At 36.3% G+C, this 24464-nt stretch overlaps 3 protein-coding genes and 1 pseudogene across 3 annotated transcripts; 1 reads left to right on the top strand and 3 right to left on the bottom strand.

The window, feature by feature from the left end:
- Window positions 1-6466: 6466 nt before the first annotated feature.
- On the top strand, window positions 6467-6796 carry LOC137742914 (uncharacterized). Its single transcript, XM_068482853.1, has one exon. The coding sequence runs from the start codon at window positions 6467-6469 to the stop codon at window positions 6794-6796; it is 330 nt and encodes a 109-aa protein (XP_068338954.1).
- Window positions 6797-7496: 700 nt separating this feature from the next.
- LOC137743526 (pirin-like protein) lies at window positions 7497-10615 on the bottom strand. The gene is made up of 5 exons (XM_068483438.2): window positions 10304-10615; window positions 10128-10177; window positions 9862-9929; window positions 9422-9588; window positions 7497-8089 (listed from the first exon to the last, which is right to left on the bottom strand). Exons 1-5 carry the CDS (start codon window positions 10417-10419, stop codon window positions 7591-7593), a joined length of 900 nt encoding a protein of 299 aa, XP_068339539.2. The 5' UTR covers window positions 10420-10615; the 3' UTR covers window positions 7497-7590.
- Window positions 10616-13592: 2977 nt separating this feature from the next.
- Window positions 13593-15905, bottom strand: LOC137742913 (exopolygalacturonase pseudogene; annotated as a pseudogene).
- Window positions 15906-19222: 3317 nt separating this feature from the next.
- On the bottom strand, window positions 19223-24222 carry LOC137742658 (glycerophosphodiester phosphodiesterase GDPDL3). Its single transcript, XM_068482581.2, has 9 exons — window positions 23939-24222; window positions 23025-23318; window positions 22420-22535; window positions 21802-22303; window positions 21437-21475; window positions 21007-21291; window positions 20415-20557; window positions 19782-20265; window positions 19223-19623 (listed from the first exon to the last, which is right to left on the bottom strand). The coding sequence occupies exons 1-9, from the start codon at window positions 24036-24038 to the stop codon at window positions 19328-19330; spliced, it is 2259 nt and encodes a 752-aa protein (XP_068338682.2). The 5' UTR covers window positions 24039-24222; the 3' UTR covers window positions 19223-19327.
- Between the last annotated feature and the right edge of the window lie 242 nt (window positions 24223-24464).

Genomic DNA, 24464 nt, shown 5'->3' on the forward strand with positions numbered 1-24464 from the left:
GGAAAGAGTAGTTATGTAAATTTGAAGAGTAATGCTAGGAATTATTATTTTTTTCTTTTCTTTTAGACAAATGATATTATTTATACTAGATGAGGGGCAGGCTTAGTCTTCTGCTAGCAATAATATGGTTTAAATTTGCTTTTGACGAGACTCGAACATAAAACTTCACACTTATAAGTGGATAGGAATACCATAGAATGTAGTACTAAGTGACATGCACACTAAATTTTGTAAACTAAATGATGTGTCACTAATAAGAAATAAGCACGTTAATTAATACTTAAGTAATAATATAATCATCAACAATCACATCATTTAATTTTCAAAATTTAATTTAGAAATTTAACCTTCCTGTCATTGGATTTCTATAATAATTGCAGTACTAAGTGGTTGCCTATCATTGGATTTCTATACAAAATTTAGAAAGAAAAAAATTTATTCAAACAAAAAAAAAATTGGGTTTTTATCGCAAATTGTGACAGCTCGTCCCACAATATTTGTATCTATAGCGTAGAATGACGATTTTGCCCTTGGACGTTAGATGGTGCGGTGGTTTGTTTTTGGTTGGTGACTCAACTAGGACCCCACACACACACACACCCAAACAATCCCATGACTCCCTCTCTCTCCTCCTTCTCTCGGATTTCTTGCCATTTTCGTACAACCTGTACAGACAACCCTCGAAAACCCTTCAAACATCACGGATCGAAGATTTGAAGGTTGGTTTTGGACTCCTAGCAAGCCCAGGAACTCATCCATACCTTTGGTTGGATATGAAACCTTCGAAAACCCTAGTTTCTCGCGAACCCCGATTTGGTGCACTGTTCATGCACACGTAAATTTGAATTTTTTGGGAGATTTTAAGCTTCTAGGGAGCTTTAGAACGTCTTCACGAAGCTCGGAGAAGAAAAACGAGGTGTTTTGGACGTCGGGAAGTCGAGTTTAGCGAGTTTCAAGTTTTGGCCAGAATATCGAAGGTTTTTCAGGCGACTTTCCGTTGGTTTTAGGTCCCCAAAGTGGTAAGGTTTTGTTCTACTCGTTGTGAGCTTCATTTTGGTACAAATTTCATAGAATTTGGTTGAGAAATGAAGAAGATATGAAGTTTTGAAGTTTTTCCAGAAATCGGCGAAAATTCGAGTTGCAGAGAGCGGCAACCGGCAAGGCTCACCGGAGAAGACGAAGAATATTCCGTCAACTTTGACGAAATATACTAACGACGTCAGGTATATATAACAGTATATTCCATTTTTGGACGGAATATTCCCTAACGCTATTAGGGTTTCAGTCCGTGTGCCAGGCACGTGCCTTCGCGTGGTCGACGCGTGGCAGCGCGTGGGTGGTCGAAAAATTATTTTAAAAATATAAGGATGTTCGTGAGGTTGAGTAGATCACGTTCGTATATTCAAACACTCCATTTGAGCATTGTATGAGAAGTTATTATCTAGTTTTGGTTATGTGCATTAAATTAACATTTATATAGTTGTTTCGCATATAGGTGAGGCCTATCCTCAGGACGAGTGCAGTTAATCGAGGCTCGGGGGGTATGACCCTTCCACATACCAGTGAGTGGGCTTTTGGTTTTCCGTATATACCTATATACTTGAGATTTTTCCCAGAAAATTGAATTAAATGATTATATGTTTTAAAATGCCATGCAAAGTATCTGCCTATTTATTTATGCATTAGTAGTTGCATATATTTGTGATTTGGCGCTGTGGATGCTCAGGTAAGTATCAGGTGAGTTGTAGATTGTTTATGGTTGTGAATTGTTGATTATGTGAGATGTGTTGAGAGCTCATAAACCTACACCCCGGTGTTAGTGCTCCCGCCCAGAGTTAGGGCACAGTTCTTCACGTGATGTTCACCTCCCACACCATACGCTCACCTTGGATACAAGTTAGGTGCACAGTCCTGTCATACATACCACTTTAGGTGGTTCCGACTCGTAGGTGACCGATGATTATTCGCACAGTCTTCACGTGATCATAGCACTTGAGCGTATTTATTTACACCCAGTTCTGTCATACAGACCACTTTAGGTGGTTCCGACTCGTGTGCAGGTCAATTGTTGAGATGTGTATTTGAGCTCTAAATTCAGCTGTACAAGTCACGTTAGGTAACTTCGGCTGACATATCATTTGCATTGATTGATATCACCTAGCTTTCATATTTTATGCTGAGATATTTGACATGGCATATATGTGGATTTTGCTAATTCGAGTATGGTTTCGATATATGTATATATTCTATTTTCTGGGAAATTATACAGGTTTTACGGAGAGGTGTTAGAACTTTTGAGAATGAAATGATTTTGAAAAGCTTTGTTTTTGCCCACGCACACTTTCTGTTTTGCGCCCCTCCAGGTTTTAGGTAGAAGTGTTTTGGTGGCTCATGAGGATTTTGACGATGGTTCTGACAAAACAACACAAATATAGGATCACCTTTAGGTGTTGTATAATTAGTATTCGTCATGATGGACTACACTTAGGCTACTTATACTCTGGTTGTGTTTATCACACTTAATCTCGCACTAGCATGTTATCTTAGCTAGTACTGCTAGTAGTTTAGTTTTTATTTATTCGCATTTCTATTATTATTATCACTTCCGCACTGTGCACATGGCTACGTCATCGTCACGTGACGGCCAGCACGCCTTGATTTCAGTCGGGGCGTGTCACAAGTAGTCCATGCAATTTACCCTTACCATCAAGATGGTCCTTAAAATTGAAAATTAATTAATGTAGTCCCTGAAGATAGGTGTCGTAAATCAATGTGGTCATTCCCTCACAATTCTGTTAAAAATTTCGTTAAGTGTTGATGTGGCATAAATGGGCCCCATAAGATTTATGGGTGTTATATCACAAATGATTCCTGAAATTGACTCACACCATCAAGATGGTCCTTGAAATTGACCTATACCATCTAGATGATCCCTAAAATTGAAAATCGATGAATGTAGTCCTTGAAAATAGCTATCACAAATCAATATGATCATTCAGCCACAATTCTGTAAAAAATTTTGTTATGTGCTGATGTGGGTTTAATACTTAATTAAAAAAGTTGTCTAAATACTTTTTCGCACAATAGAATTTTTTTTTCCCCTTGTAGTAGGACTTACTCTGGATAGAAATCCCTTCCATAATTCTCAAAGGCACAAGGCTTAACCAAGGCCTAAGAGGGGGTTTGGAAATAGTTTTCAACCACCAATAGACGCACCTCGGTTATAACTTCATTATCTCACGGTAGACCTCGCTTTCTTTGAGTCACCAGACCATTAGGAAAGCGTCGAACAAGCTCTCCAAGATTAAGGTTGTGAGGATGTTGATCGCCTAAATGTTAACGATGATGTCTCAAAAGTCGTTGCCAATCAGCCAAGTTGTCACCAAAGGTGATCTCGATCCAGGTTCAATTTGGTGAATGATGTCAAAGTGTGTAAAGATGGGTGTATGGAGATTTTTTTTTAGAGAATAGAGAATGAAGGAGGTAGAGGAATGTGGACTGGAATTGGAGGTGATTGCAGGACTAGGTTTTTGGGTTCACAACTTTTTATTAACTATTAAATTATTAAACCTATTTGTATTTTTTAAATTTAATTAGACTTGTGTGATCCATTTATGTGTCACATTAGCACATAATATAATTTTTGACAGAATTGTGACGGAAAGATACCATTGATTTGGGACACTTACTCGATTGTCAATTTCAGGGACCATTTTGATGTCGCATGTCAATTTTAGGGACCATTTTATGTGCCACATCATCACTTAACAAAATTTTTAACAGAATTATGACGGAATGATCATATTGATTTGCGACACCTATTTTCAGGAACTACATTGATTGATTTTCAATTTCAGGGACCATTTATGATAAAAATCCAAAAAATAATAATTGGATTTCTATGTTAAAAGATAGATTTCTATTTTCAATTTACATTTATAATCTTTATTTTTTTAACATTTATTCTTGGAAAAAGTAATCTAAATTTCTAATTATATGGTCATCTAAAATGTGTTAGAAAAAAACCAGGTTAACTAGGTAAAAAACAAATTCAATAAATTAAATAATTGATTATGGCGATCCACCCATATTTGGGGTGAAGGAACCCATATTAAACTCCATGATTTGCAAGTGGGCCTTTACTGAAATGGTGGAAATGTGTTGAGCTCTTATATGACGACGTGGGTTCGAACCCCGTCAATAGTTAATCTAATAAAATCTATCGTTTGAAAAAACAAAAAAAAAAAAAAAAAAAAACCTATGATTTATCAATTATGATAAACCAAACATTTTACGTCCTTTCTAACTTTTTTGTTCTAAGACAATAATATATTTACACCAAAAGCGTAGGAGAATAAATTATTGGCGAACTTACCATTTTCGATATTTGAACTTAAGATTTCTCACTTACAAGTGAAGACATATCACTAAAGACTTATTTTTTAGCTACACCCCCTATAACTCGATTTTAATCTCACTTTACTCCATGTAACTCAAAAGTCGCAACTTTACTACTCGAAACTCAAAGTTCGCTCCACTTTGCCCATTGAAACTCGATTTTGATCCCATTTTGCCCCCTAAAACTTGAAAGTCGTCTCTATAAAACTCAAAATTTGCTCCACATTGCCTTAGATCTATTAATTTCTTATGTAGATTTGATTTGGATGCGCCAGGCTAATCAATTTCTTTCTTATTTTTTTCATCTCTTCAATTTCTTTTAAGCTTAATATTCTCTTATTGTTGGATGTTAATGCATAATGGGGATTTATAATCAAATTTATTGCAAATGTGATATAGTCTCAGGGAGGAGAGAGTCTACAAGTCAAATGGAACAAATTTTGAGTTCCAGGGAGTAAAGTAGTGACTTTTGAGTTCCAATGGGCAAAGTGAAATCAAAATGAAGTTCCAAGAGGTGTAGCTAAAAATAAGCCTATCACTAAATTGTAGTGCTAAGTGGCTACCTCCCTTCGAACCTTAATCTAACCAGTATATAAGAGCAACTCCAACTATCCACACATCCCTTGTTAATTTCTATCCTTTGATCTTCTTCAATTTATCCGATCCGACAGTTGAAAATTAGAAGGATGTGTGAGAAGTAAAAAAGAGTGTGTGGATATCACACCTCGTACACCGATTGTAATGACAAGGGAGAGAAGAGGGAGAGGCCACCTCAAAGCCAAAAATATCATCCTTATGTGGAGAAACAAAGTGCTTCAGCACCTCCCACCCTCTGCCCCCTCCAAGTTACTTTCTCAAATAGTTTGATCACCTTTCAGAGTTATCACCTAGAACCTTTGGATTTGTGGAGGCGAAAATCCCAACCGGACGACCATCAAGACACCTATAACTTTGTAATTGCGAAGAAAAGTTGTGAATTACTTGCCTTTCGTACCTATATTTGTCTTGTACAATATGCCCACTAGCAGAGCCAATGTGGGGACATTGGGCTCCCTTGACCCCAATAGCTTTGTAACTTATCCCTTTAAAAAAAATTTGACCCTTTTAACAGCACTGCAACAACACTAGCAACGATTGTGTGGCCCATAATGGCCAACAAATATTGACCCAAGTTGGGTCACCCAACATGGAACTAGTGAGCCCACATGTAACCTCTTCGGCTAAGCAGCAACAAAATATAAGAAAATAAAAAATAATTTTTAATTAATAATTTTTCTATTTTAACATTGAACAGCTGCTCCACCACTACACATTTGAGGTTTTCTCTCTGAGCGAGCGACTCCACCATAGCACTAGCGCTGTATCCATTCAAATTTCAAGTTTCTCTGTTCATCAAGTTTAATCAGGTACCTCCACTCCAAGTTTCCAATCATTGACAATTTTGTTATCTTAGATTTATTGTGGTTTTTAGGGTTTCATTCCATTTCAGTTATGAATAAAATAAGGATTAGGTTTGAGAGTAATTCCAGTTTTTCATTCAATTCTAGTTTAGAATTAGGTCTGAGAGGGGCAGAGTGTCATCCTCGTATCCATTTATAACATCGGGCATGAAAAAAGTTCTTGAATGTAGTATAATTTAGCCAAATTATATATTCTTTTAGTGCATATGCAAATATGCTCATGATTTGTTTATTCCAAATTTCATTAGTTAATTATATAATCCCTAATTTTTCATTAGTTAATTCCAAATTTCATTGGGCATTGGACATAATTTTCCATTAGCCAAGCCTCAATCACTGAAGACAAAAATTGCCTAATAGTGTGTTTTATTGCTTATAGTTTGATTGAGTCAATTATTGTTAATTTGATCAAATTTATATTATGTTGTTGATTCTTTTTGGTACTATTTAAAACAGTTATAGAGAGGTGTTTTAAGAGAAAACCAGCCGAAGATAACCTCTCACCCTCTACAACGGATATTCTTGAAAGTCCAGTTGACTCATTCTCAACTTTTAACATTGAAAAGTTAGTTCGTCTTGCTCAATTTTATCCAAAAGATTTTTTTGATATGGAGCTCACACTTCTTGAAGATGAACTGAAGAATTATATTTTTGATATGCGTTTGCATACTGAATTTTTTGTGTTGAAAGGAATTAGTAGCCTTGCACAAAAGTTGGTGGAGACGAAGGATAGACAGTATCCCTTGGTGTACTTGATAGTGAAATTAGCATTGATTTTACCTATTGTGACTGCTTCAGTTGAAAGAGTTTTTTCAGTGATGAAAATTGTGAAGGATCCACATCGTAATAGGATGGGTGATCAATGGTTGAATGATAGTTTGGTTGTGTACATTGAGACAGAGATATTTGATTCTATTGATAATGATGTTGTAACATGACGTTTCCAAAATATGAGAACACGTGTGGACAATTATAAATGAAAGTATGATCGATGTTTGAAATCTATTTTTTGATCTCATTGTCTTAAATTTCTAGCTCCACCAGTGAATATGCCATGGATATTTCTTGGAAACAACATGAAGACAAGATTGGGAAACCACGTTCTATGTCGCTTTGCTTTTTGTGTACTTTAATGCATAATATTCTTTCTTAGTTGCCTAGAAAACTTGAATTTAAAATTGGAAACTTTCATGAAAAGGGCTTGAGCTAAGTTTATTTTAATAAAAAATCATGTTATAACTTTATTTAATGAAAACAAAATTAAATATTAATGAAAAATCCTTAAATTTTTAGGGTTTTTTTAAAATAAAAAAAAAAAATCTTTTGTCCTTATCATTAAATAAAGTTAGTGAATGGTTTTTTTATTTATTAAAATGTAAAGATTTGAAATCATATTCACTAGTTTTCCTTTTAAAATTTTGTGAAGAAACGAGGGTTGGTAAAAAATTGGACCAAGAGGGCTTAATTGTATTGCTGACCAATGTTAATATCATCTCTTGTGAACAGAAGTACTCGCTTGGTTACTTCGATCGCACCCTTTCTAATGGATTTTTCATGGACTTTTTACATGCTTAAAATTTGACCAAGAGGGCTTAAGTTCATATTTCCTGTGTCTTGGAAGTCTTTTGTGGCCCAGAATTTGATCTAATTAATCAACTACTTTTATTTCCATTTAAAGGAAAAACCCAACAACAAATAAATTCTCAAATAATACAGTAACTAAAAATCAAGGCTAATCAAGTAAATGTCCAGATCTCCAATGTCTAGCCTTCTCAAATCCATTGACACAATTGTCAAAATCATCAATGGTCTGGTCAATCTCTTCCTGACTGTTCATCACAAAGGGGCCGAATTGCGTTACAGGCTCCCCCAAAGGCTCACCTCCAACCAAGATAAATCTTAGGGTTTTCGAAGACTTGTTCCATGTCTCCAAGCCATCCCCAGATATTCCAAGAAGAAGAAGGTGGTGGGCAGTCACGGGCAAAGATTTTGAACTGCCAAAAATTCCCTCCCCCTCCAACACATAGACAAATGCATTCCATGATGTTGGTATTGGTTGTTCCAAGTGAGCTCCTGGTTTCAGTGTGAAGTCTAAGTACATGGTTGGGGTCCTTGTGTAAATTGGTGACTTTGTTCCCAAGGCTTCTCCTGCTATTACTCTAACTTCGATCCCATCTTTTGAAGCCTCTGCAACGTCCTTGCTCAGCAGTTCTTGATACTTTGGATCAATCCTGTGTTAATTTGCACAAATTACGTCACGATCAAACAATGATAATGTTATTTGGACTTCATTTACCGACTAACTTACTCAACGTAATCAATAAAAATAGAATGCAAGTAGCAACACCCTTAAAGCTAACTAATTGCAAAGGATGTATGCTAATTGATTGTAATTTGAAAGGGACTTTCTGCCACGTTTGGTTTGAGTAAAAACTAAAAATTCCGGGGACAAAAAAGCTAGCCAACCATTATAAAAGTCTTGACTCTGGGTGTCGAATCTTATCCAAATTTCCCAAAGTACCATGGAATATGAGTAAAAAGGGCCATAGTTTCACAGCATCCAAGATATTTTAGGTTGATATGCACAAAAATACACAAAGTGTGCGCAGCAATCAAAAGCACTTTTAGAAAAGGATAATATCCTATGATGACCAACATATGATGATTGCACATGCTTATGTAGAAAAAAATTTCAATGTATTTAGAACACGAAATTTTACTATATGTTATTAATTTATGAATAATGTTAGGGAAATCAAACTTGCAAATCAAATGATGTGTCATTAATACGAATTAAACACGTTAATTAACACTTAAGTAATAATTCACTCATCAACATCAACATTATTTGGTTTTAGAAATTTGATCTCTTTAGCATTATTCTTAGATTATTATACAAGTGAAAGAATTTTTCTTTTTTTTTCAAGTGCCACTCCACTTATACAACGACATATGTCTTATATGTCCATGTTCTGGGCATAATAAAATATCTCTCACTTATTTAAATAGTTGGAACCTTGTCACTATCAATCCTATCTATGTAAGTATATAAAGTTCTTTAACGAGACTTATATAATCAAATAATATTTATGTTGTCGATCTGTAACTAATCTTATTTTACACGGAAGAGGATCCTCTCCTGAGCATAGGATGAGGATCCTCCTGACCACAAAATTCGAGCCGTTCAATTTTAATCCAACGGTTGCAATTATTATAACTTTTTAAGAAACCTCCTATTTAGAACTGTTGGATTAAAATTGAACGGTCTGGATTTTGTGGTCAGAAGGATCCTCATCCTGAGCGCTCAGGATCCTCTTCCATTTTACACAAACTAACTTAGAAGGTATTTATAGATTCAATTGTTACACAATCGTCATTATACTGTTGGACTGTCTGGAAATAAAAAGGGTCAAACATATAATGATTATGAGGCTTATAATGTATGATGCCCAGATGACATCAAGCGTATGTCATGCAGCCAAACCATACTAGTTTGTTAGCACATGGTCGATGTGGTCCAAATGAATTAATAATTAAGGTAGGTATGGGTAATGTATACATACATTTTATGCTTGGAGGAGAGGTTTATCCACAACTGTAAACCCTTTTGGGTTCCCTGGGCGGCAGGCATTTCCGAGTGAAGGATGCCTCTTCCGGCGGTCATCCACTGTAGGTCACCGGCTCCTATTGTCCCTTTGTGCCCTTCAAAATCTTCATGCGTCACAGCTCCCTAATCACCCCAAAAACAGCAATTGCGTTCAACTAAGGTAATTAATTAAGTTCAGTACTCATGAATCCCATTAGTCAAAATGGCTATTTCACTGATTAAGGTAATTCAGATGTTAATCGCAAAAAAAAAAATAAAAAAAAAATAAAAAAAAAAATAAAAAAAGAAAAGAAAAAGAAGACAAGGTTTTGGAATAAATAAGAAATGGGTTAGCTGGAAATGTAAATGATGCACCTTTCCAGCACAGAGAATGAATATAAATAATGGTTTCTATACCTGCAACATGTAGGTCACTGTCTCAAAACCTCTGTGTGGATGATCAGGGAAACCAGCAGGAGCAGTAACTGCAATTGGAAGAGCAATATTAGAAAATAATTAACTACATATTGAAACAAAAATTAACAGTTTTCTTTTACGGAATGATATTGGGGATGAGAATTTTTTTTTTATGAAAAATCGAACATAAGACATTTGACTTACAAGTCGAGATTATAGATCTACATTCAATAAAGAAACATGGAAAAATTAACAGAGATACCCACCTGAGAACTCATCCAAAACAAGAAAAGGATCAAAGTATTTCAGCTCAAACCTGCAAAGAACACAACACCCCATTAATTCAGACATCTCAAATCCTTCAATAGATCTTACATTTAATAATCTATGAAAAACAGGCAGAAACTCTACAAACTGGCTTTAGAACTCAGTGATCACTTACCTCCCTATGCTCCTTCTAACAATGGCTCCAACTCCTTCAAGCTGAGGCCTCGCCAAGAACTTCCTCACCACAACACGAGGTTTTTTCAGGACACTTGAAGCTTCCTTCTCAGGCATTTTTTCAGTCTCTAAAACTTTGGCTTGAAATTTGAAAACTGCTGCAAAATAATGTGAGGACAAATGAAAGATATTTGCAGCTCTATATATAGTAGTAATGAGAGAGAGAGAGAAAGAGAGAGAGAGAGAGAGAGAGGTGTATTTTTGGAAGGTCAAAGTGAATTGTTATTGGCGGCCAATAAGACCAACATGGCACAAGTTTGCTTGAGCTCCAGGGACTTTTATGATACACCTCTATAATATGTATGACCTCAGTATGACGTTGTGGTGATGTTGGGGGGCTAAGGATTGAGGTTTGGGGAACCTTAGCTGTTTTACATGAGTGCCACACCCCATCACATGGTCAAACGTCAATGCCACTATTTTAAGTTTTGAGGGAAAAAGAAAGAAAAGACTAATGGCTTATGGGATCCCTGGATCATGCTTACGCATGCTTTGTATGGTTGAATATATTGTGGGGGACACGCAATTTCTGGGAACAAATCTTTGATGTAGGTTCATAAGAAAACCATGGCCATATATTTTGTCTTTCCATTAAAGAACCTTCCTACGAGGTGATTCTGTTGATTCATTGAACTTGAGGGTATATTGTTAGCTTTCTGAGATCGTATAGTTGATGTGGATGCAAATTTCTTTCTCCTTACTTCTTGAACAAAATTGTACTTATAAAATAAATAACACTTTAGGTCAAGGTCAAGAGTTTCACGCACCCATGATGAAATTTTTTTTTGGGGGGGGGGGGGTTCCGATGCCAAAGTTAGAATTTGAGAGAAAATTGTTTGGAGAATTTAGAGAATTTAGCAAGAGAATTTGAATTGAGTTTTGAAGAAAATGAAATGGTATTTGTAGGGGTGTGGCCGCCGGGGGGGGGGGGGGGGGGGGGCGCTTTGATACCAGAGTTAGAATTTTGAGGGAAAAGTGTTTGGAGAATTTAGAAAATTTAACAAGAGAATTTGAATTGAGTTTTGAAGAAAATGAGATGGTATTTATAGGGGTGTGGCCGGTAGGGGTGGGCACGGTGCGGTTCCACCCCTAAATTGGAACCGGAACCGAAATATATTAACGGTTCGATTCGGTGCGATTCCACTTAAATTTATGACTAGAACATTATGGTTCGATCTACACCGGTTCCGATTCGGTTCTTGCCGGTTTATGGTTCCTAATAATAAATTATTTGAACACCAAATCATTATGCATTCAAATACATCTTCGAAAACTGATTACATAAAGTTGCATACAACACATCTTTTTTAATGCAAATGTCTTTGGTAGTGGCACCAAGTCAACAAAAAGAGACAACTAAAATACATATGCACTGGTCAATCAGTCAACAAACAAAAAAATGATGAAACAAATTGCAAGTTTTCAGACTTCAGAGAGCAAGCAAGAAGCAGCAGCTCCTGTACACAATTTTTCAACCTATTATACCATGACATGTGTGTGTATATATAATTTATTTATTCATTATTAATAAAACGGTTCGGTTCGGTCGGTTCTTGGTCATTCGAAACCGGAACCGGAACCGGTTTGAATGGTTCGGTTCGGTTTTTCACTCAAAGTTGACTTTTTCGGTCAACACGATTTTTTTCGATTTTTTTTCTTACGGTTCGATGCGGTTTGGCGGTTTTTATGCCCACCCCTAGTGGCCGGCCCCTTTTGGGAGGATGGGGACCGGCCACGTGGATGGTTTTTTGAGAGAGATTCATGATTTGTTTGCTAATTAATATAATTAGAAATGAATGATTTGGAGGTTACAACACCGGCTCACCAACTTCAAAGCTCAAGCTAGGATCCTATCCTAGAGCTCGGCGACTTGCTCACATCACTCCACAGCCATCCGAGGGCTCGAACTCATCTATCTTCGAAGCGTGTATGCCACGCAGACGATCATATCTGAGAATATCTCGCCTCCTTAAATGTCGATGAATGCGTCATTCAACAGACTAATGTCACCACAAAAGTAGTGTAAAACGCCACAAGACACAGTTGGAGGCCACCAAACAGGATTACAGTAATTGACAGTGAAAAATGAATGAAATCTAATTGATGGGATCAAGCTATAATAACTCAAATTCATTATTTTGCGATAGCAAGGCACGTGCCTTAGACACTAAGCTCACGAACACTCAATGTGAAACATAAATGGATAGCCAAAAACTTCAATCCGAATAGGTAGATGACATGAACCCTAATAATTCGTATACTTACGATGCACTCTTTATCATTTTGGATTGAGAGGGACTGCCGGAGCTTATGAGTTGCGTCCACGATGATTGAGTTAATCATCCATTTTTTTCTTAACTTTTCTAATTTAATTTGTCATGTTAGACAAGAACATGACGTTGAAAACAATGTTATCCATCTTGCCAACAGGAAGGCTACATATGCTTCTTTCCGACCAATTTCGTATAAAAGGTAAGTTCTTTAGCTAATGGAAACATCCGAAAAGTGAACTGATTACCAAAAGTGCGAAAATAGTTCTAAATGTGAAAGCTATTTTATGGAAAAATAGTTTGTGAAATGTGACAACTATCGTGAAAATATTTTATATTATATATTTATTCACGAAACACATATTCATAAAAATATGTGAAAATCGTACTCAAGCTTAAATAAGGTGACCAATATCAATAAAAAATATATAATAATGATATCTTTCTAACTACTGTTCAATTACCTAATCGTATATGGTGGACTGCATTTATCATGTGAACAGAAATCTTGATTAAGGTCACATTTCAAGTCATTAATGAGTAATATAACTGGAAAACCTTGTTTACTGACATCATTCATACAAAAGCATTACGCGAGGGGCAACCTTTGAAAAATGGGAATAAAGATGGAATAGAAACTGAGTTAAAGAAAGTGAGGAAACAGAGAAAAATTTCCCTTTGTTCTATTTCCTTTTCAGACGTTCACGTATCATGATTTAAATTGACTCATCGAACGATAATGATTTAAATTGATTATTTTCTAAGATTTTTTCGATTGAACCTTTATTAAGTTTATTTAACTCATCCAATGATAATGATTCAAATCGATATCGTTAACACTGAACTACAACAGATTTATTAGGGAATGATTGGGCGTAGAAATAAAAAAAAAACTATGATATATATGGTTCAAAGAGTTGCATAAAGAGTAGTTATACAGTGGACACTATTTTTAATTAATTAATCAAAGATTGAGGGGTATAACGGCTCTATCTTTTCTGTGCAAGGATGTGGTTGTTGTTGGCCATAAGTTACAACATCTGCGTTTGTGCATGCCGAGTGAGCTGGTCCTTCAGGACCGTTGTAAGCTAGGTTGATGTCCCTCATCTCAATCTTCTGGCAGGGGTTAGTTTGGCTACATTTCAATGTAATAGCGCTCTGTGTGGTTGAACTACCCCATATATTACTGAACTTAACATCTTGAATCTGTACCCTCGAGGATTCCTGCACACAGTAAAATCAACTGACCCAATTATAATCAAAGTTCTACATAAGACCTAGATAATCATACATATTAATAAACATGTTGGTCTAATATCCAAGTGGATAGGGTGGTGAGTTTCCAACCATGCGCCTCGGTTCGAAACTTCTTCCTCCTTTAAATTATTGTAATAGTTTTGAATCATTCTTTTTCCCCTAAGTAATAATATATATACATACACACACACACACACACAATACATATTAATAAGGATCATATTGTATATACAATGCACATCTTTAATTTTGTTATCAATTAATATACATCTTTAGATAGTCGTACTCCGATTAATTAAAATAATTAGATTTTTTGGATGTGAGTCACACTTGTATTAGAAAGTGGCTAGCAAGAGTATCAACTTTATGTGTTCAAACAACATCACTTTATTATTAACCTCGTGCCAAAGTAGATTTTGATTTTGATATTTCGTTATAGGGACATTTTCATGTAATTATCAACATGTATAATCATAATAAACGTAACTAATCAAATGGCCAAAATCAAAATATGATCGAACACTTAGGCTTAGTCAAGAAAATCATCTTACCAAAGAATAAAAATGCAAATGCCCCTAAACCCTTTATATTTATTATTTTCCGTTAAAAAAAAAATGTTGTTATTATTACGTACCGTTGTACTGCAACCACGTGCAGGGTACTGCAACCACGTGCAGGGCAATATTGTTGATCGATGATGATGGGGTTATCGACCTTATCGATTCAAACGTACTCAACGGTAAGATGTGAAACAGCGCCTGGTTGGGAGGGAGCCCATGTCTTGACTCTCACTCCATTTGTAGTACCAACGAAGGTGCAGTTTCTTATGTCCACGAATGACACATCGTCACCAGCACCCTTGCCAAGGCTTCCAATGCTGATTCCGTGGCCCGGACCGCAGTGAACTCCGCTGATTTTTATCTTGTTTGATACAAAACTGAAGGATATGCAATCGTCCCCGGTGGCGATCATTGAATCCAAGATTTCGATGTGGTGTGATGTACCAATGTGGATTCCGTCGGTGTGAGGGTTGTCACCGGGAGCTGATATGGTGATGTTTTGAATCGTTATGTCATGGCTCGCAAAAAGGTTAATGTGGACGTTGTTGCTGTTGATCGATGTTATGTCATGGATCTTTGAATTTGTGACGAAATCCAATCTCAAAGTCTGACATAAAAAAATGAAAAGGAAACAAAAACATTAAAAATCAGCAATATCCGCACATTCAACGTAGTACCATTCAAACAATATTATACAGAACTCGTCCATTCAAAAAGATTGATGGTATAATAAGAAAATCAACTTACCAGTCACATATGTAAGTGAAAAGTTTTATATTCGAATTTCACAAATAATAAATTTGATACCAATTGATTGTTGATCTATTATGAAGCTGACATCATTTTTTTTTCATTATTATCGTTGTATTAAACAATAAAATAAAAACCTCTTTTTCTAACTAATATTGCTTGCTCATTTCTTGTTTAAGGAGTTATCTCATTACCTACAAATTAGTCGCACAAATTACTAATTAAAATGGAAGAAGTTTTACGGACATATCAAACTGTAAATGGTAGGTAATAATTAAGAAAGCAATCATCTATTATTCAAGAAAGGGGCAAATTATATTGCTTTTGACTACATTTATTTACAATATCTTAGTAATGATTGATTTTTTAAGAATCACTTTTGTCAACTATATCTTTAATAAAAGCACGACACTTTTAAGAATAATGTTAGGCCGATCATTTAAAAAAAAAAAAAAGAAGGTCTTTTAAATTCAACCCAATTTGAGCAATGATCTTTTAACTAAAAATTTATGATCTTTTCGTAAACTCCATTGGAATCTCCGTCAAAATAAGTTATGTGTCACGCATATGAGGTTGAATTAAGGGGCAAATATGAAAAACCAAATGAAAAAAATTATAGCAATGGTCCCTCAACTTTAACCCAATTGTAGCAATGATCCCTCAACTCTAGTTCAATTGTAGCAATGATCCTTCCAACGTGAGTCATTTTAACGGAATTTTGACGGTGTTGACGAAAAGGACCATAGATGCATATTTTAATGAGTTAAGGGACCAATAATCATGGATTTTTAGTTTAGGAACTATTATTCTAATTAGGTTAAAGTTGAAAAACCATTGCTACCGTTTTCTCTATTAAAAAAAAAAAAAACATGATACTTTCATGAAAAAACATAATATTTCTAGCATTATTTGATTAGATCCAGAAAAAATGGCCAAGCAGCATGAGGCAAGACTTGACCTGTTCTCATGCAAGTTCAAAATATTATATATTTAACAAACCCGGCAATGGAACTTACGGTAGGAAGTCGCTTGCAATGTGGATCGTTCTTGCAGTTGTTATAAGACCAAGCAGAGGGACCTTGGCACTATAAGAAAATAGGGCTTATGTGACGACCGATATTCGTCAAAAAACAGAAAAATGTGTCACATTTGATAATATGTGACGCATTTTCAGCATCACAATGAGAATCACCTATGAGGCGTCATCGAAAGTATACGTGGTGAATGTCACACTCGTCACATATTTTATGTAAACGTGACACCGTTTTCGCCACCTATTAATTGATTCAAATACCAGATTCAGGAGATACGTGACGAAGTAAGCGTCACAAAAAACATAATTGGGTGACGTATAAATCCGTCACGTATCGTATGTGTAAGTGAGGCTAAAATCGTCACCTATTTATTTGATATGTGAGGCGTGGTGCGTCACATATGTCAAAGTCAGATACCCATTTGTTTCCAATATGTGATGAACTAATTACCACATATTCCTTTTATAATTTGAAATTAGAATTCATAACAAATTAAGATAATACTTGAGTAAATCACATTTTTATTAATCAAGAATTTAATCACACAAGTCGAAAACATACACCAAGTGACGTCTCAAAACCTAACATGAACATCCACAAAACTAAAAGGTTTCAGTAGGATACACTCATGGTCTCTCATTTCAACTTAATAGCAATTCAACACCTTTAGACATTGAGGTGCTTGCTAACCAAAAAAGTCTATCCTGTGCTATTCGTCTACGCCTGACTTGCAGCCAAAAGACCTTCAATTGTGCGATAATATCTTCATTCTCCTTTTGCAAATCCAATGTTCTCTCAGCTCTTTGTTCTTCTTTTATGGAGCTCTTATAAACATACTAGACACTTCGTCAATATTATTCAACTAGCAATGCAAGAAAAATCAATTACATAACTTGTAGGTTCAGGTTTTAGTAGATAAAGTTATACCTATTTATATAGCTGCAGTAACGGGGAGCGCAGCTTGGCCGAACGAGAGAGAGAGAGAGAGAGAGAGAGAGAGAGAGTTGTGTCCAGGGCCCCTTCTTTTTCCAGCCTCTGTGTAGGGTGGGAGGGGTGGGGGGCATTCAAGTGCTCCACCCGTCGATGAAGGGTAATAGACTTCCCCAACCCAAACCTCGACTTACGAGTGTGAAATTAACTTCTACAAGATGCAATCTGGAACCTAAACACCAATATATTAAATTCAGCCCCAGACTCAGGACACAAGATGACTGGTGAGGTTTTTCGTTATCCACACGTTAATATCACTATTTTCACAGCATTTGGGAAACTGAAGTTGACTAGAAGGTTATAATATATATCCAGAGATTAGCCACAAATGCAGATAAAGGGAGGGCTTCTTGAAAAATATGTAAATTAAAATCCATATAGGATGCACGCATAGAAAGCCATTGATGGTCCATTAGCTTGAATGTGATGCAATAGATAAGATTGAAAGCTGATTCATTTTCTGTCAAACGAAAAGAAAGAAACATGATTACATTGAACAAAATACATGAAACGACACATTCAAGCTGAAGACAAAGACACAGAGGAAGCAAGCACGTATAATTAATTTGCAATTAATCATGCAAACAAGCAATCGACCAATCGAGATTAAGAATTTAACAAGGGGTGAGTGTCTGTCCATCACTAATCTAGTTAAAATCCTCCACAGAAAACAAGACCCAGCACATGAACATGTATGTAAACACCGACTTCGAATGGTGATTATATTGAGGAAAAGATCTGGACCTTCCACTTTTGACCTTATGGCTGTGTTTTTATTATGCAGTAGGAAAAACCAAGATGGATATTCATCCGAGACAAAGGAAGAGCAACAAAAAAATAAAGACAGTTAAACTTGGAGTTTCCATCAAAAGCCAAGGGAAACTGCACAAATCCGCACAGCCCCTAGCTAGTTCCTTACCATGAAATCTAACCCGTCCACATGCCACTTAATTATTTTCCTCCAAATTACAAAAGCATGTAAAAACATATAATATTGCATATATGAAGATGTAGTTGCAATAATTAAATATGGTCATAGAAATAATTAAATATTTATTTTTTGCTTTGAATTTTGTACAGACGACAGGCCACAATGGGGGAGGTGAGTTGTGCATAATTCCTAATCTACCATGATCATAGAAACCGTTCAGTACAAAAAGGGCCAAGCCATGCACCCAGGACCCAGTAGGATTCCCTGTATCTGCACCACCATTGGCCCCTTGCATCCACCTGTGAAAACCACAGGCTCCACCTAAGTATTTCCCTGCTGGGAATAAAACCACACCACCTCCATTGTTTTGACAGGTTGAGTCCATGCATCAATGAAAGCCTAGAAATAAATGAAAGAGATTGAAAAACAAATCCAACAGGTAAAGTTGATTTAACTAAACATTGATGTACGTGACTCATTGATGTAGCGCCATCATCGGCATGAACTTTGGTAATGGAGCTGCGCCACCAAAAATTGCCTTAACAAATGTAATTTTATCTTGGGTTTTTTGAAATGGGTTCAAAGTAACTAAAAATTGGACCTATTTCAAAAGTCAAAAGTCATTAAAAATTGGACCTATTTCAAAATGTAGTCTATAAAATTAGATCTATTTCAAATTTTTCTTTTTATATATTATTTATTATCTATTACATAACATAATATGCCGATTTAATCAATGGTGTATCTGGACCAAAATTATATATATGCTTTCAGTTTAGATCATTTTACCTATCTCTCCTAGTTGTAACGACTGGAATACGTGCAATTGAAGACAGAGTGCATACAATGGGCCTTAATAAAATTCTCCCGAGAATTTCAATCCGGTTTAAGGGAAAAAGAGTGTCCAATTTATTGATATTTGGAATAGAATCAAGATTTATGAGTACAATTACATCCACGAAATACGAAAAAAATACGGCATAAATTTACGAGGAGAAGAATGAGGAATTTAATTTCCTACAACATCAAAAGCCTGAATGCACAGCTATCCAGTAATCGAGTTAAAAATAAAATAATGATTAACCCCGGTATATTCATTCAGCAAAATGCTCCAAAGCAAGAGCAACAAGATGTTTAAATTACAATATATGATCAACTCGTGCCTCAACAGTTTCAGACCAGGAAAAGAGCGGCAATTGCCATAGCCAGATACGAGAGGAAGAAGCGTACGGCAATCTTAGGCTGACCGGAAGGTCGAGGTGAAACTCCCGCTGTGGATCCACCGGTTGGCGCAGGAGCCAGGGCTGTAACGGAAGGCAAAGGTGGCTCAATCACATCACTCTCCGTCAGGACTGGATTTGGAGCCTCTGCAGGTGGCAAATATGAAGGGGTAATGACTTGTACCAGACTGGCTGGCTGAACAGGACTCATGTAGCTGGGTATTTGCTTTTGACGTAAACACAGGTTCTCTGCAACAATCAAGCACCAAATATTAGTCGCTAACGTATGTCCGGTAATCTTAGTAGCTAAAAGAAAAATGGACTTGCACTCTGATTATAATCTTCAAAGCGCTAATGTATCTAACATCATTCAGACCTGAAAAAGATGTATAGACGTACACACTTACTTTTGTATCTTGCGGCGGTTTTGGGAAAGTCTGTGATAACGCCATCAATATTGGCCCCTAAGACAAATGAATTGATCTCCACAGTTGGATCTGAGAAGAAGTCCCATGCTTGAGTTACAAACTCATTGCTGAAAAGTTCAACATAAACCGGAAGCTTAGCGGCTTGTAGTTTTGATACAACATCTGTTACTCCAGTGATAAATGCCTCGCTTTCGGGAAAGATAGAGGCCTTGTTGACGACCACAGAGTCCGCAAACTTCTTGATGTCCTCAACAGTTGAACTAAGGGTATCACCAATATTCTCTTCAATTTTGTAAACAAGTTCGTAACTGGTTTTCTCCTTGAACTTCATCAGAACAGAACTATTAGTGGACTGAATCTTGACATTTAGCGCTGTCTTATTATCAAAACCTGCTTTGCTCAAGGTATTCATGACTGCATCAGTTACACTTAATCTCTGCTCCTCTGCAAGATACGCTGCATACTGAAAGAAAGCAGTACAAAATGTTACCACCATAACGACATGGTGAAATTGTATTTGAAGTTCCAAATTGGAAAAACAACTACTGAAGCTTCCAACAAATAAAGCATGAAATCATAGGCCAAGCAGTGAAACATGAAGCAAATACCCACCTCTATGCCGATCAAGACACCAGAAAGAGAGCTTGACTTCTTTGCCAAGGCCAAGAAATCAGATAATGTCAAGTACTTGCCACCAGTTTTGAACCTTGGATTCCGGAACAATGTATACGTTGATGAGGGATTTGATATTGTCGCTACAGTTACAATATGAAAAAAATAATAGAGCAGATGTCAAATTATTGTTCAAGAAAAGTGTTCTTGTTTGTGAATTCTTATGAAGTAACAGTTAATAGCACTGGTGACAAATGTTCCTAACAAGGGTCTCCCTACATGGCATATAAGGATTTAGGATGTCAAGGGAAGTGGTTATGTGTAAGATTAAAACACAGTGACACTCAAGAAATTTAAGTGTATTAGAAAGTTGGTAAACTTTTACCATTGTCTTGTTTAGAAGAAAAAAAAGGAAAAATATTTATCACCAGTCTGAGTTATAACATAATCTGTGAAATGGATGTCTTAAAACGAAAATCTCGTACAGACTTAAAGGTTCTATGGTTTGTGAAGAGATCATATAAATACGTAAAACAATAAAATTTGAACGTCGCACTGATAAGCAAGCAAATGACACTCTATTTCTACTTACGGGTCAGGCCTTCAATGTCTTTCCATGCTAGGCTAAAGGTATATATTCCACTGCCAGCCTTAATTTCTGGAACAAACGTTGTAAGGTTGCTAAAACCTGATTGAGCAACTGTCGTGCTATCTATAAGATTTATAGAGCTTGCGCAAAATGGTATCCCATCCTTGGATATTTGTACAGGACAATCAAGTACATCTACCCCATCTGCAATTGCTTTTGTGTATGCCAAGTCAGTACAACCAGGGAAGTCTCCACTTGCTCCGTATTTTGAGATAACCAAGGGCTTGGCTGGATCATAAGATAGATGAAAGAAATACATTATAGCAAAAATGCTCAGATATTTGCGTATATCAGTAAAATAAAGTCACAATTTATGAATATCAACTCAGCAGGGCCAATTTTTAAATCTAAACACCACAAAACAATGATGTACCTTGTCCTGAAGCATTACTTGCAAGGTGAGCAAAACACTCTGCGGTAGTCAAGAAAAATCATCGTCATCAAGACAACTTTAATGTTTTAAATTGGAATAAGCAATAAATATTAACAGCTAAATCAACTCTCCAAGATTTTTCCTTGTGAACCCCTGTGAGACATTTCTAAATAACATAGATCAGTTAAAAGGGATCATAGTAGAAAAAAAAATGTTCAGATTAGAAGATATGTTGAATTCAGTTCCTAAAAATGTTAAATCATTCATAAGCATCCTATCATGCATTAAAAAATTTAATCTTCTTTCAAACATATAGAGTTACGTACTAAAAACTAAATCTTACGAACAGGAAAAAGATAAGTTACCTATGGCCTCTGATGGTGTTATTGGGAAGTCAGATAGTACACCATCAACACTGAAGTCACCATTGTCAACAAATTGCAGGTACTCAGACACTGGATCGTAACTGTAATTGTAGGGTAATGGAACGTCATTCACAAAATCTGACGCAAATACTGTTAGCCCTTCTTTATGAGCATCCAAAACAACTGAAGTGTGAGGCACTAAATAATTATCATTCGTGACAGGCCATATGTAAGTTTTAGGAATTAGAATTCCTGAGGCAAATGTCTTGATAAATGTGAGATTCTTCAATAAGGAACCATAAGTTTGGTTGGTTGAAGGCTCTGTCTCATCTTGTGCCAAAAACCGAAAGACCAGCTTTGTTACACTCGGACTAACCCGTGATTTAATACTGTTCAGAAAAGCCACCTCCGGTGATGAGATATAACTGACAACCACTTGTCTAGATACAGAAAGCACATAGCTTCTCATGCTCAAGTTGTGTTGTGAGAAGAAAATATCATGCTGCAAAAGCATTAGAGAAAAGACATCTCTTCAAACAGATAAAGAAATCTAAACGAAAGGTTAAAACGTGACTTCACAATTCTAAAGACAAGAGAAAGCTATAGTTTATCTTATACCTGAATATTCAACCATAAGCCTGGAGGTTTGAACTGCGTAGCAACATCTTCGACAAGGAGAATTGGGTACATATTGCCATCAAACCTATTAGCTCGAGAATATATCCCCTGAGTAACTGTATGGGTGACAAAAAATCAGTAAGACATTATAGGAGTTAACGTGCATTGTTTCTCTTACCAATAACAAATAGTAGTTAACATATACATTGTCTTTTGCTTTCAAAGTGATATATACATTCTATGCACATAAATATATCTAGTGTATGCGGTGGTCGAGCTAGCATGTTATCTCAGATATACTTTTAACATTGTATGTGTTACTTATTAAATTGTACATATGAAATAGTTTATACGACATAATAACATATAGAATGTCAGAAGTGTATCTAACATGACATGTTTGGATTGTAAAGTTTATACGACATAATCTTCAAATTCAGCAGTCACCCTTTCATAAAAAATTAAATAAACAAATAAAAAAGGGGAAAAAAATGCAAATTCCTTTTTAGCTACTTCTGTATTCAAGTAACTTGACATGCACAGCCTTGTTAAAATCATGGCCATTAACAATATAGCAGAAACAGTTTCAGACAATCTGCACTCACCAGAGATATTTACTAGGCCATCCGAAGTATAATCCACGGTAAACCATCCTTTGGTACTAACTCCATTAACTAGGTAAGCTTTCTCCTTTTGCGGCAAGACCTCGTTAATATTGGAATTATTATTCAACAAGAGATCTGGAAAGCAAATTCCAGCTCCATCCTTCGTCAACTGAACATCACACCATAAGATCACATCGGGTACACTTGTGATCAATGCCAAATCGAACGCCGCGGAACTAAAACCTGGAAAGAGCCCTGAAAATCCACCGCGTGCTACAACCTTAGGTGCATCTCCTGCAAACCAGATCAATCCAGTTAGCTCATTGAACATATAGTTGGGAAAAATTGTCCCACAATAATACAGATTCCCAATTGGGAGCACTAACAGATTCTAGCAATTGTTCCCATTTCAAACCAATGGGAAATTATGAAAACTTTCAAAAAGATCATCGTTTAAAAGCGCCGAATTTTGAAACCCATGTTTCACATTTCCTTAAGTTAATTTTTTATCATACATCTCCTCAAAATTAATACAGTCGGGATAGACCAATTCTCCTAGTCCGATTTCGAATTCAATCTCAGTATCAATCAAGCGGCTTTTCAGCTTCGTAATCAAAAGCAAGGAAAAACTAGTACAAAAAAGGAAGGCCAGAAAGCTTTTTTCTCCTTTCTTTAATGAAATTGCAAACTTTCTTCCCCTATTCAACAAGAAATACACTTAATTCCACTAAACACGTTACATGCACACTCACTATATAATACGCAATTAAGCAACTACTTTCTATTTATAACTTCCGCCGTCTCAATATTTCCCGGATTCCTCCATTTTCTCAGCAACCAAACATAAAATTATCAAAAATTCAAGAAAAATTTATACATGAAGCAAAACAGAGGCCGGTGGTTTAGAGGATTACCGCTAAGTGTTTTCCATTGACTAGATCGCTGAGCAGAGACGAGAGCTAATACAGAGTGAAGAAGCAGAGCAGCTACAACCAGAGCGCGTAAGTTACACATTGTCCGGAAATATTACAGAACTGGACAGCTTCCGGCGATCTCAGAACGGTGTCGTTGAGGCCTTCTTGGGAAATGTGCGAGATTTGCTCAGCTGAGATGGAGAGAGAGAGAGAGCTCTGAGCAGCTCTGGAACCTTTCAGGCTGGCTTTTCAGTGTTTATATTTATATTAGTTTAATTCATTTTAATTATTTAATTTAGATTAATTAATTAATATTTGGACTGTGTCTGGGGGTGTTTAATTAATTAAACGAAATGTTAACATCAATGTAGAACCTGGGTCTAACTGTGTAAGTGTGAACTAAATTAATACGCGCTTCCACGTTGTGTTGATTCGAGCGAGTCGGCTAAGGGATCGGCTTGGGTGAACCGGGAGCGCAGTGCGCACCACCGGTCCTAGTCGGAACTCGGCCTTGTTTTTAGTGGAG

The sequence above is a fragment of the Pyrus communis genome, chromosome 11 (genome assembly GCF_041283825.1).
Source record: "Pyrus communis isolate YQ-2024b chromosome 11, ASM4128382v1, whole genome shotgun sequence".
Lineage (NCBI taxonomy): Eukaryota > Viridiplantae > Streptophyta > Magnoliopsida > Rosales > Rosaceae > Pyrus > Pyrus communis.